Source organism: Antrostomus carolinensis, unplaced genomic scaffold (assembly GCF_000700745.2).
Source record: "Antrostomus carolinensis isolate BGI_N321 unplaced genomic scaffold, ASM70074v2 scaffold23911, whole genome shotgun sequence".
NCBI classification, from domain to species: Eukaryota; Metazoa; Chordata; class Aves; order Caprimulgiformes; family Caprimulgidae; genus Antrostomus; species Antrostomus carolinensis.
The window spans coordinates 9,628-22,838 of NW_010296566.1; the positions used below are offsets into that span (position 1 = coordinate 9,628).

Sequence of the window (13,211 nt, forward strand, 5' to 3'; positions counted from 1 at the left end):
AGAAGCAGATTAGTCTTTGCCTACTTTTTAGTTGTTCTAGCAAAGGTCTGTTATGATCACAGAGAAGGGAAAAAATAGATCTTTATCTTCAGAGCAACTTGCATAATGCTCTTGCAAAAGAAAAGCTAGGAAATAAAGAGATGACAGAAAACATGGTTCTTCTGACATGACAGAAAGCAGAAGTGAAAGATGCGCCATGTCAGTGCAGTTTGGTCTTTTGCATGACTTCCAGAATTTCTGAGGCAAGATTTTCATGTGGGATAAAGCAATGTGACTCCACTGGCTGTAGTGTAAAATCACCAGTTTATGAATGTGGAGGACTCAGTCCTATTCTGTTTGTCACAATCAAACCTTTCTAAGAAATGGAGAACACAGACACAGAAAAAGATGTTTCATGCTGGATACAAGCGGAAGATTCAAAACACTTGAGATAAGATTCAGCTTTGGCAAAGGGTTCCTACACAAACTTGAGTATGCCAGGCTGGATGAGGCTTTGAGTGGGTGTGTACAAGCCACCCCTTATGCCATCTTGATGTTCTTTGTTTACTGAAAAGGAGCACTAGGTGCAGGTAGCTTATCCTCTAGGAAGCTGGCAATGAAAAACAAGCAGTTTATCTGGTCCTGCAAACCCCCCCTGCTTCCATTCCCTCCAGCAGCAGAGAGCGTGATAAAAGCAGAGACAAGTCTCTGTAGGAACCCAAAGCTGTGAATCTTCCTCTCACCCTGTCTGGCCAAAATCCCTTCATTCACAGGGGGAATTTAGGCCAGAGATCACCAGTTCTAGCTCTCCGCCACAATAACAGAGGAGAGGGTTAGAAAGGAAGAAAAACAGCCATAACTCAGCAAGTCAGAAAGAGAGGAGCAGGAGATGCAGAAAATACACAGTCCTCTGCTCTGTTTCCAGCTATATCCCCACCCTGCTGACCCTTTCAAATTTCTCTGACCATGACATCACGTGGTATTTTTTTGTTATCATTTGCCATTTAGAAGAAAGGAGCCTGGACAGGAATATATTTCTGCTGCTTTGGGTGGTTGCAAATTCATTCCACCTCCTATTTGATTGTTGGTCGGTATTCCAGCCTCAGGAATAAGACACTGGCAGATACCTTGGGGTTCACTGATGCAGCCTTATGAAGGACACCCAATAAGATACACAGAAGCCAGAACAGCACTGCTCCACAGCTTGCTGGCACTACAGGGACTTGGGATAGGAAGGGGCATATTCTCCAAGAGAATGCAAAAAATCAGAAGTGAAAACAAAAAAAGGTGCAGCTGAAGTTTGAGGTGGTTAAAATGAAAAATGGGACTGTGCCATTCAGAGGTGGATAGATAGATCAATCAATTGATCTCGTCTACACTGACACAGTTTGGCGCTATAATTCACTGCTGGGGCAATTATTCCAGCATAGCAGTGGCAGCAGTTATGTTGGAGACAGAATTCAGGTGCTTTCAGTCAGGGGAGAGGTGGACAACAAAGGAGTAAAAATTGGTAAATGCCATCCACCAGCAAAGATACATGGGATATAAGTTATGTCTGTGCAGTGGCAGAGCGTAGAGGGAAAGGTAGACACATAAAAGTCTGAGTTTTGGTTGTGTAGTCATTCGCTGTCTGACCTTATCCTTGCCTCCTCTCCACTACTCTTAGAGAGAAGAGTGTTCAGCATTATTGTGTCCCAGTCTCTTTGCCATGTTACTATTGACTTCTTTATCCCCCTGCACTGAGTAAGTGGTGCTGCCTCTGGAAGGTGCGAGGAATTTTTCTTCATAAGCCTTGATGTGTTCAAGAGAGGGCTGGGCTCATCTGCGCTGTGAGTCTGACAGGGGCTTTAGCAGCCTCACAACTCCGGGACAAATAGCTCCTGGTCCTTTAACCCTTCTCAGCTTTGCAAGGCAAGGCCTGGCACTGTTGTTCCTATTGCAAGAGCTTTAGACAGTCTTTCAGGCTGAAATCCTCTCCGTGGTGGCTGGGCAGAGCGGAAATCCAGGGGCTGGATCAGATTGGCCTAATGCTACAGCAGCTTAAGCGGTCTGTTTTACCAGAGATTATGGTTTCACTTACACAGAGCGCCTGAAAAATGCTGCGGTTTAGGAAGGATTATAGCTGAAAATTCCATGCTTTAAAACAGAAATAAAGCAGGGGAGGGACTAGGAAACCCAACATGCCTGGGGGCTGCGCAAACAGGATTAACCTCTGCCCATAGCACCTCTTGCTTCTGCCCACCCATGTTTCCTGTGTCCATCTTCTTCTCTGCCCTTTCTTCCCCAGCAGCTCCCCACACCTGCCCTTTCTTGCACGGTACAGAAAGCTGAAAAATGAGCCTGGAAAATGCCCAGGTCCAAAGACTCCCTAGTTTATTTAGGTATGACTGTCAAATGGCTTCCTTGAAAAATATCACTTCACTTGCAGCTCCTGAAATTCAGGGAAGCTTTTGGCCCTCTGTCTGCAGATAGATCTATTCATCCAAATTATCTTAGTATCAATATTACTTCAGCACTCCCAGACTTCTCGTGGTGACTCTTCCTGTCTGGCCTGAAGGTATATCTCTGCACTCCGTGCCATCTGATGACAGTGGATTCAGGAGAAAAATAGCTTCGGGGGTTCTCCATTGACAGAGACTGGCACTGGCACGTGAAGGCTTCCCAACTGGTAGGATTATAGGATAGTACATAGTTGTAAAAAGCAGAAGCTGGGCTGTGATGTGCTACCTACACTGGTGACTTTAATTAACTGTGCAACAAGAATCAGATATTCCAGCTTCTCTTCCCCATATCCTCCACAAAAGGTCCTTGCCAGACAGAGCTTCCTATAGCAAAAAGGGAGAAATTATCAGTCCTCACTTAGCATACCAGAGACTTCACATAAGTAAAATAAATAAAGAGAAACTGTACATGGCCAGGACTGATCCTTCCCAATCAGCTGAACCATGACCATATGTCTTTGCCGCAAAGGAGTCTCAGTTATGAGAGACCTTTGATGCCCATCTAGGTTAGAGGTACTTGGAAGAGAACACAGATGGCAAACTATCATTTTTGCTGGGAAGCAAACCTTTAGGAAACAAATGCCTCAGGATAAACACCATTCACAGATAGAAACTGTTCAGCCCTTTATTGTCTAGGTGAGCACTGCAGCCTCACAATAAGGTGCCTAGAGTTAATTAAGCCAGTTCTACATTAATGAAGTCAGATTTATGACCTAATTATATGTCACATTTATATTTCTCTGTATAAATCAAAACCACCAGAACTAACTTATTTCATAGGCCATTCGCAACACTTGCCATCATGGCAGAGAGATGGCTTTCATTTATTGGCTTTAATTGGTTTACCTGAGGGTGGATGGTTTGCTAGATGATTTGGATTGGATCTGATCACATCATCCATACTTCTCTTTCAGGTGTTCAAATACAGGACTCTGTTACTGCTGACCCCAAAACAGTGGCTGTTCTGGAATACCCATGCTTTAGGTCACACGAGTTCTCCAATTCGCAGACCTCTTATTTGGCAGCCAAGTGAGGAGCAGTTTCTAAGCTGTTTCTATTGTGCCTATGCAAATCTGCATGTTAGAAATGAAGGTCCAATGCACAGAACTATGAAAATTAGACCTTTTATAAGTCCCCCCACATTTCCTCTCCTCTGTTATATCTCTCTGTCAAGGTATCTGCCTGGCGGCACTACACTCTGGGAACAAGCAGAGTCAGTACTGACTGCTGTTATGATCAAAGCTCCAAAGTGTGCCACTGTGAACGAGATCAATTGATTGATTGATCTATCTATCCACCTATTAATTGCACAGTCCCATTTTTCATTTTAACCACCTTAAACTTCAGCTGCACCTTTTTTGTCAAAGCTTTTACAGAGTTTGGCTTGACAAGCTTTGGCCATTACACCAAGCATCCTGTTTAATAGATGCTCGTAACTACGCTGCTCTCCTGGGGAAGGTTACCTTGGGTTTGAAGAGACAAAGTAGTATAATTCCCTGGGCCAAACTGTGTAAGTGTAGCATCTTCACACACCGTCAGCCAGTGAGAGAAAGCAGCAGGAAAGGGAGCACAGAAGCTTCAGAGCATTCTTCTCCTTCCCAACCCTATGCTTCTTCCTGTCCTCCCTCTCCTGCATGTTCCCTTCCTCAGTTCTCCTCTTCCTGCATCCCACTCCTCCCATCTACCACTGCACTCCATTCTCCTCATCTCCTGCTGCCCCTGCAGAGGCATCCCTGCAGCCAGAGCCTAGCCCCCAGGTGCATTTAATGCCGTTGTCTCAGCACTGGCTCCTCTGATCTACTCCTAACCTTTTTATTTTTATTTTTGTTTTTAAATTAATTTCCCTGTAGATTTTAACCACTCCATTTTCATTTACCCATTTTGTTCTTCCTCTCCTCCCTTCCCCACCCTCCTCTTCCTCCCCCTGGTCCCTTTGTCTGTCTGTGTCCTTCCCTTACCCTACCACAGAAAACCTCTCCTCTCCCCTCAGTATAAAGCAAGAGCCTCATGGAGCCTCTCTCACCCCTTTCACCCCCACCACGCCGGTCGGCTCTGGGCAGGCTGATCTTCAGCCCTTCCACATGGCCCTTTCAGACGATGCGTCCACGCCTTGCTACAGTGCCTTCCTTCATCATGGTGCCCACTTTGGGCAGTCCAGCAGCCAGCCTCTGATAGCAGGTAACGGGCCTTGGCCACAAACTCAGTGGGGATGCTGCAGTCAAGGGGTTCAGTTTCGTCTGATGGGGAGACCAGTAAATGCTGCAAGCTCTTTGAGTGCAAGTGGGAACCAGAGCAACCACGTTCCAGTTCTGTGTATGCAGCACGTGTTCTCAGCTCCATGGAGCGTCACAGAAGGATTTCATGCCTGCCCTCATTTCTCAGAATCAAATGGGAAAAGGAGCTGTAACTGCCTAGAAGTGACTGGCTGTCCGAGTTGGGTGGGTCTGGGACTCCATATAGAAACACTTGTACAGCAAAATCCTGTGTTGCCTCAATAGCCATAATGCCCCTGCATACTATAGGGGCCCAGCAAGGGTACTGTGTGCTAGCCTAAGGCAGATGGTAGCAGCTTGAATAACCTAGCCGGCTGTAGGACTGACAGGTCATTCAGCATGGGTAGTACAAACTACTAAGTTAGATAAACACATAGGCAGTTGGTGAGCACTGCCATAGCTATGTCATGAGCAATATTTGAGTCACCCAATTTGGGAGTGTCAGTGTGAGCTGGGTGCCTTCACACAGCAGACCAAGTAGTTAAGAAACAGGGCATCATGTCTGAATGTTAAGTCCAGGAAGGGTGGTTGGGAGACTATAATGTTTTACAGCCAAAGGAATATAGACCTGAGGCAGGTGGCCTTTATGGGAAGGACAGAAGTGAAGACATAGGTTGCAGAAGGTGGTGGCACCTAGGAGCAGCAGGCTGGAAGGCAGGGTGGGGAGAAAGCAGAAGTTTCTGGTAGGTACTAGGGAAAACTCCTGTGCAAGATGAATGAAGCAACTTTGCTGCAGAAGCTCAGGGGTGGCTTGGATGAAATGGTGGCTATCATTTTAGGTGACCACTGAGGCTGCTGTCAGTCCAGTGTCAAATAATGTAATTTTGGCTTTTTCAGAACAGACAAAGTCTTAGTGTAGACAGTTCCTAATGTTCAAGAAACACATCTTACCTCTGCCTCCTTCATGTTCCTATATTATTTTTCTCTTTTGACCTAACATCCTCCCTTTGTCTTGTCAGGTGAGATTTGCATTTCTAAACCTCCCTGTAGGAAAGCAGCAAGTAACAACAGAGAAGACTTCTGTGTTCATAACACTGTCTTGGTCCAGTCTTACTGCAGCCAATAAGAGCCTCTGAGCTATGGGCACTTCCTAAGCCAAGGAGTCTCCTGACAGACTCTCTCCAACAATGTAGTTCTCTGGGGATTCAGTCATATATGACCACCCTCCAGCCTAGAAGGCACTGTGTTTCAGGAGAGGCACCTGCTTTATGACCCATCTGGAGAATTAGACATGGGAGAAAGTGTTCAGAACCTCAAACAATATCACAGCAATGAAGGTGCTGTTCCTCACTCAGAAGGCTCTTGGAGAAGGGAGAATGGCTAGAGTTGAAATCATGTTATGAGTAAAACAGGAGCTAGCTTTGCCATAGCCCTGGAGTACAAGAATTTAATAATCCTGTCTACCTGTTGGTAATGAGAGGAGGTAACAGAAGGGGCCTGCATGTATGCAACAGCATTTTAAGAGTCTCTCTATGGGACCCTTATTCATGTTGGTGATACTGTACTTGTTTGTTATCTTCTTTTTTTAAGATGGGGATTTTGAAAGATGATCACTTCCCAACTGATTTTCCACCCTGAGTTTTGATGATCACCCTCTGTGTGCTCATGTCTGAATAAAAACACAGGGGCGTACGTGCGTAAATTGAGTAGCAAAGTGAGCGTGTATGCGTTCCCACTTGAATGGAAGTGTCAAAAATGAGTTAATTTGCCTGCTGCTACATAATGTTCTCTGTAACTTTTTAGTGACGCTTTTTTCTCACTTATCACCTGTTGTTATTTCTTAGGCTAGTCAATATATGAAACAAAAAGGACATGAATTCTAAGCATAAAACTTTCTTAACTTAAAAGAATGTGAGGGAAAAAAACCCAAAAGCCAAACTATGTCTAGTAGGCGTTAATCATACAGCTTAACACACAGCTACAAATCACTAAAGGAATGACCGGTGATAAAAGAGTAGAAGAGTGTAGAGTATATATCCCTGAGGCATTATATATATATTTTATCAATATCGGGGAGCGGCTGGAAAATGGTCCAGCCATTGTCTGGTAGTTCTGTGCCATTATCTAAGAGGAGGTGAGCTAGGAACATCAGCCACCGATCAGGAACCTCTTCAGGGAGAAAGAATGAACTTGCATTTCTTTTTTCTTGAGCAAATCACCTCAGTAGTCTTTAGTCAAGATCTATGAAAGCAGTGACACTGGTTTAGCCTACCTCATCCCCAAGAAACTTCCTCCCTTCAGGTTAATGCTCCATGTTGATTAATTTTTGCTTTGCTGTGTAACTGTTACTTATTTCTGATTCCTGAGCCAAGGTTCATGCTTGTTCCAGGGCCTGCTTTATCAGCTATCATTCTGCCACTAGTAGAGCTAAAACAACTCTCATTCTTCTTTCATTGGCATATCCCAGCACAGTTCCAGTGACTCCAGTGGTGTTAATGGGCCATACTTAACCTGTCACTTCCAAAGGCAAATCAGATAGGAGAGACAAAATTTAACAAAAGAACAACAAATGGCACAGACTTCTTGGTGAGCTACAGTTCACCTAGGGAATATGAAAGGCTTTGGATGCCTGGAACAGGCTGAGATCTCAATAGGCAGCATTGGAGGTTGAGCTGTAAATCTCCCAGCAGCTGTGGGGGAAAGATTATCATAATTTATTTAGCCTTTTTTTTGTTGTTGTTGTTTTGGGGGTTTTTTGTTTTGTTTTGGCTTGAAACTCCCAACAGCTTCTGAGGTTATTTTAGTTCATTTAAATGCAATAAGCACTAACAGTAAAATGCCTTTCTGGCTGGCCCATTTTCAGGCTAACCAGTCCAAATGAGGAAATGCCTCTGGCATCAACCAAGAAGCCTCCAGCTGCACTTCCTAAGAGATGAAAAATAAACTACAATCATCCACCCAGTCCACACCCCTCTTTACTTCTTTGGTGGAGAAAAGATATCACAACTTTAAGTATTACTAACGAAAACTTGTACCCGTGATAAAAATGGACAGTGGACTCAAACTAATTTGCATTATCCTATTATTATATATATATATTAGACAAGCACCTGGAAGGAGTCCAACCAATATCGATCTCATGCTAGGCACTGTGCAAATGTACTAAAAGTGTGCCCTTGCACCAAAGAGTTTGCAGCAGAAAAAGAAGCACAGAGAGGTGAAGTGACTTGCCCAAAATCATCAGCAGGTGAATGGCAGAAGTGGGAACAGAGACAGGCACAGAAAACTCTTGGATCGCTTTCTAATGCCTTGCACATTGATCATGCCCTAAAGCAATATCACCACAGTTTTGGAACTGCATCCACTGCATATAGACAGGACCTCAGCTACTCTGGCAATGAATATGCTGCCATTCTCTGTGCAGCTCAGGGCCATTTTGATTTAGTTAAAATAGATCCAAAATCTACAGTGAACAAAACAAATTATTTTGAGCCTCGCAAAGCTAAGTTTTAACGTCCATCCTTACAGTGTGAGATCAAAAGTGCCACAATCTGCCCTGAACATTTTCAGTGCATGGGCAGCATTTATGTAAGAGAAGGCTGCACAGCACTTGACTGTCAAGCTGCTAGTCACATAATGGTGGGACAAAAGGTGATATAAAATCAATATTAAATGATCTTTTCCTTGTTGATCAACTGTCCTGATTCTTTTCCCTTCCAGGTCGTGATATGGCAAGCACCACCTTGCCTGGCTACCCACCCCATGTTCCCCCAACTGGACAAGGCAGCTACCCAACCTCAACTCTTGCAGGAATGGTTCCTGGTAAGTCAGACTGCATACTTCAGTCATGGTGCACACATGTTTGAGCATTATACTAGCATCGTAAGAGCTTTCACAGTTGGCTTTGCTATTGCTTTGCTGATATTATGGCCTACTCTTTTCATAAAGAAATCATCAGGTGCCTATAACCAATGTAGCTAACAACTCTTTCTGTAATGTATCTCTTCCCCCCTAGCAACTGATTCACTGCTGCTATGGGCAACTAGCTATCTATAACCTGTGGCAATTAATTGGTAATTAATTAACCTTAGTATTCATTAACTAATGTAATTATTTTCCAATGACCCATGCATAGTATTATGTACTGCTTTTGGCTCAGGATATTCAGCTATCCACTAACTTAGGGTAATAACTTACCTTCTATCTAAAGCCAGGGTATCAAACAAAATCATCAACTGTAATTTAATACCTGCAGTTTTTGGAGACCTGCTGTCCATCGCCTAAACTAGCTAAGAACTCAGAAATTATTAACAGCATTTCAAGAGAAACTAATTATTCACTTTCAACAACCAACTACTAACCCACCTTCTGTTTGTAATATAGTGCCTCCAATCCAATAAACTATCTGCCTAATCCTACATCCAAAGGCAAACTGTTCCTTTGCTACCCCGTGCCTTTGGAGAAATACCTTCTCTTGGCAAATGAGTTCTCCCACTGTTTAAGGAGAATATTTCACATTTACCCTAGGGCAATTGAAGAGTTTATTTCCCCAGGCTTTATTCCCAAGTCCTCTGATGACAGTTATTGCCAACAAATAAATGAAGAGGCAGGATTTTCATTTTTCAGCCATGGTAGCTCAGAACTCAGAATTTCATCTGCCACTGATTTCTGTTCATGTTACCATCATGTGTTGTGAGTCGTGACGGCTAATAAGCAGGTACACAGTCCATTCTGCAACCTCTGCTACTGGAGGGCTGACTCCAGAACTGAAGCAGCAGAAAACTGAGGACAGAAAGCTCTTAAATCACTTCAGCATAGTTTGCCAGGAACTTATGAGTGAAAAGCCTAACTTAACCCTCATCCAAATCTCAGAACAGATAGCTAAATGAACATACACTGCAGTGAGGAAACTGAAAACATCACTGATAGGAAATGTTTGAAGGTCAGAGTCTTAACACCTTTAAATGACAAATCATGGCTAATACCTCTGGTCACATTCCGGAGCTAACAAGCTACCTACCACTTAAGATCCTAAGGCACAATAAAATCACAGGCTATGCTGTGAAGGTGATGTGACTGATCTCCAGATCAGGAAAAGATAGGGGATTGGTCCCTCCTCACGCCCGCTTCAGTGCCTTGGTATAGACGACCAGCTAGCTGAACTTTTTAGGGTAGTGCAGAGTTGGCAAATTTTAGGGCATCTCCTTCTTCATTAAATTTTTCAGGGAGATGGTTTGGCTCCAGAATCAGAGAAGCACTAAGACAATATAAATCAATTTTAAACCCCTACACAGTAACAGTAGGTAGACTCAGTTGTCAACATTTAAGTCAGTTATAGGTCAAAACTTATAGAAGGTCATGGCATATAGAAATTATTAATAACAGCAAAATAGCTAGCTCTTTGCATAGGTACTTCTAAAAAACTGGTTCTTCTCAACTTCTCTGCTGTTCAGTGACTGCTATTAAGTTTAACATCCTCATCACAAGGATAATACTGACTTCTAAACTGGGTCAAAAATTTTAAGACCACTAATAAGAGGAGTCACTTATCCAAGGATAGGGTATTTCAGCTCCTTAATGTGGAAGCTACTTAGCTGTAAGACAGCAGTGTCTCTAACACCACACAAATACCCTCAAAAAGAAAAAAAACAGGGTGATAGAGAAAAAAGTTGAGTTATACTTCAAAGAAAAAAAAAGATTATTCAAATAAAATGGATATCTTTACATTAAATCTGATGTCAACATTCAATTAGAGGAAGTTTTTCTGGTGGTCTGCTTTCTGGGAAGACTGCAGTAATTGCTGCATCTTTCCACAGAGCATCAAGTTCTGGCTGTTTCAGTCATATCCCACTGGTCAGAGCCAGCCTGGCAGCCCTTCTATTCCTGTTTTCTAATGTGACTGAAGCTGGAGATAAAGAGGCTTCCTGGGAAGGAACATAAGACTTGACTTTAATGGATCACACTGCAGACCTCTGCAGCCACTATTCTCTTGTCAAGGGCCAAAAGTGAATGCCTGGGGAAGGGTGTGAGAATAGGGCAAGCATGTATATGTACTTCCTCAAAAGATCTCCCAGCCTCCAACAACTTGCAGCTCAGAGACTTCCTAAGCCAGACTTAGTATCTTTCTATTTAATATTAAACATCCTCAATATGTTTCCCCTCCTCAAACTTAAACAGTGTCTCTTGAACCCCTATAAGCCTTTAACATCTGTAGCAACCTATGGCAAGAAGTTCTGTAGCTTAACTACATATTGTGTGAAAACTATCTCCCTTATTTGTTCTGAACCTGCCACCTGCTAGGCTCACTTCATGCCTCATGGTTTCTGTATTAGAAGACTAAACGTGCCAAGATTTAAATACAGATACCAAGAAATACTGTTAGTAAAGGTTCCCAGAGCACAGATTACACAGAATATAGGCCTCATGAGATCGATCCTCTGTGCTTGCTTTGCAACCTCTGTTAAGAGTCCAGGTTAAGCAGAGAAAACAAATATGATGTCGAAAATGGTTTGTTATGTGTCCCCCAGCCAAGAAAGATCAAGGGCCAGTGCTTTAACTACATTGGAAAGAAGAAGGAAGCAAGATGACCACTCAGGGAGCATCTTTAAGAAACATACTGACATGCAAACAAACCTTATTGTCCTGATGTGAGTGAATATGAGAAAGAGGCTCTGTCTTCTCTAAATAAAGATGCAGATCTCAAAAGCAGAACTGGTCAGAAAGCAGAATTTAAAACTCATGCAAAACTCTGATTTTTTGACATTTGTTTTTGTCTTGCATTGGTATTAGGAGTCAGAATCTTGAAATAGTTCAATTGGCAAATATCAGGATGAAACATTTCCATAACATCAACATGTTCTAGATGTCAAGACATATTAAAATAATAAAAGACTTGAAAGGAAATTAAATGAGATGAGAAAGGCAAAATGAAACAAAACAAGAAAGTTGAAACATAATACTTTGTTTCAATTTGCAATCATTTCAGAACTTTTCTTTCCAAAACTCCATTGAAGCTGACAAGCTCCTGCACAACATTTCCATTTCAATGAGACAGCATTTTCTAGTGGAAAACTGTTTCTGAGAAGATTGTTTGACCAGTGCTAACCAAAGCTGCTCTGTTCTATCCATGACAACCTTTTACTAGACTTCTACTTGTATAGTCTAGAGAAGAGCTTGTCTCCAGTAGCAGTACATCCATGCAACATGATCAGTCGTGCATGCAAATATTTCTGAGGTTTACGTGGATGCTGCAGTAAGATACATAATCCTACATTTGCCCCTGTCTGTAACTTCAGATCCCAGGCTGTAGATGTGGATGAAAACCAGCAGTCTCTGAGCACAGACTTGAAAAAGCAGGGGTTAGTCACTTAAAGAAGGATGAATCAGGTATTGTGCTACACTTAACCTGTACGTCTGAGAGATGTTTCCCGCACAGATAACAGAGCACCTTTGATCCCTGCCTCAATTCTGCCTCTCTCCCAGAAAGGCCATCAAGTTTCTGCAAACTGTTTTGGTGAAGTGAGCATCCGTTGAAGGGAACTGCAGTTTACATGGAACAGCGTAGAGCCTGCAGAAGGCTGGTGATGGCAACGGCAGGGAGTCGTTAAACAGAATCCAATGTTGATGAGGAAATTACACTTGTTTCATTAGTGATCGAGGAAGGCGATAGCTCAGTTCCTCTTGGTCACAGTTGAGCTCAAAAGCTCATTATCCTGCTGCATGCATGCTTTCACTCCTCGTCAATAAACAGTTTCCAGTGGCTGCCCTCCCTCCTCCCCAGCTCTCCATAGCTGGGGCTCTTTTTCCTCTACTTAACCCATGCTTTAGGAACACTATAAGCAGTCTAGGGTGACAATTCAGAAGAGGGTGAGAGAGAAGCTTTGACATATCAGAACTCTCCATGCACAGGCATGACATTTATATGAGGCAATTCGAATCAGAAATTCTCATCTGGATATTTTTTTCCTTCTTTGGAGGGCCAACTCATCCCAGTATATCCCGCAGCTAAGTCACTTCAGTAGAGATAAATCTGGACTATGCATTGCTTTTTGCCTTTATATCCTATCCCACAGCATCTTGGTCACCTTAGCAGGTTTCATCTATTCAGTTCCAGCTGGCTGTCAGGATTTTCAGTGCAGGATGTTTCTAGATATGGAAATATGATGAGTTATTATCATTAAAACAGTATTTAGCAAGGTCTGTCACACAAAATGAGGTTTTTATGCTGAAACTAAAAACTACTGTGACTAAAATACCTTTGGGTGGTGATTGTTTTTGATACATGCATATTTTCATTCTGACTAGTTTGGTTATTAGCCTGAGTGTCTTTAAAAAACCTGGCTGGACAGATTCTCATAAAGTTTAAACCAGTGCAAATCCCCTGACTTCAACAGACTTCATTTCCACGATCTGAGAATCTCTGGTTTTGGCTTTAACTCTCCAGTGAGGAGGCATTTGCAGAGATTACAGTATAATTAATTGACATTTCTTTGGTAATTGTATCACAGGCATCCAGTGC

At 42.8% G+C, this 13,211-nt stretch overlaps 1 protein-coding gene across 1 annotated transcript in view; it reads left to right on the forward strand.

Moving 5' to 3' along the window:
• The window catches only part of LOC104532993 (paired box protein Pax-2-A-like), a gene marked incomplete at its 5' end in the record, with an annotated part of 24,702 nt that overhangs the window by 8,768 nt on the left and 2,723 nt on the right, over positions 1-13,211 (forward strand). The window contains 2 exon segments of the mRNA XM_010178346.1: positions 4,449-4,658; positions 8,414-8,515. Coding sequence (XP_010176648.1) covers positions 4,449-4,658; positions 8,414-8,515 — 312 coding nt within the window.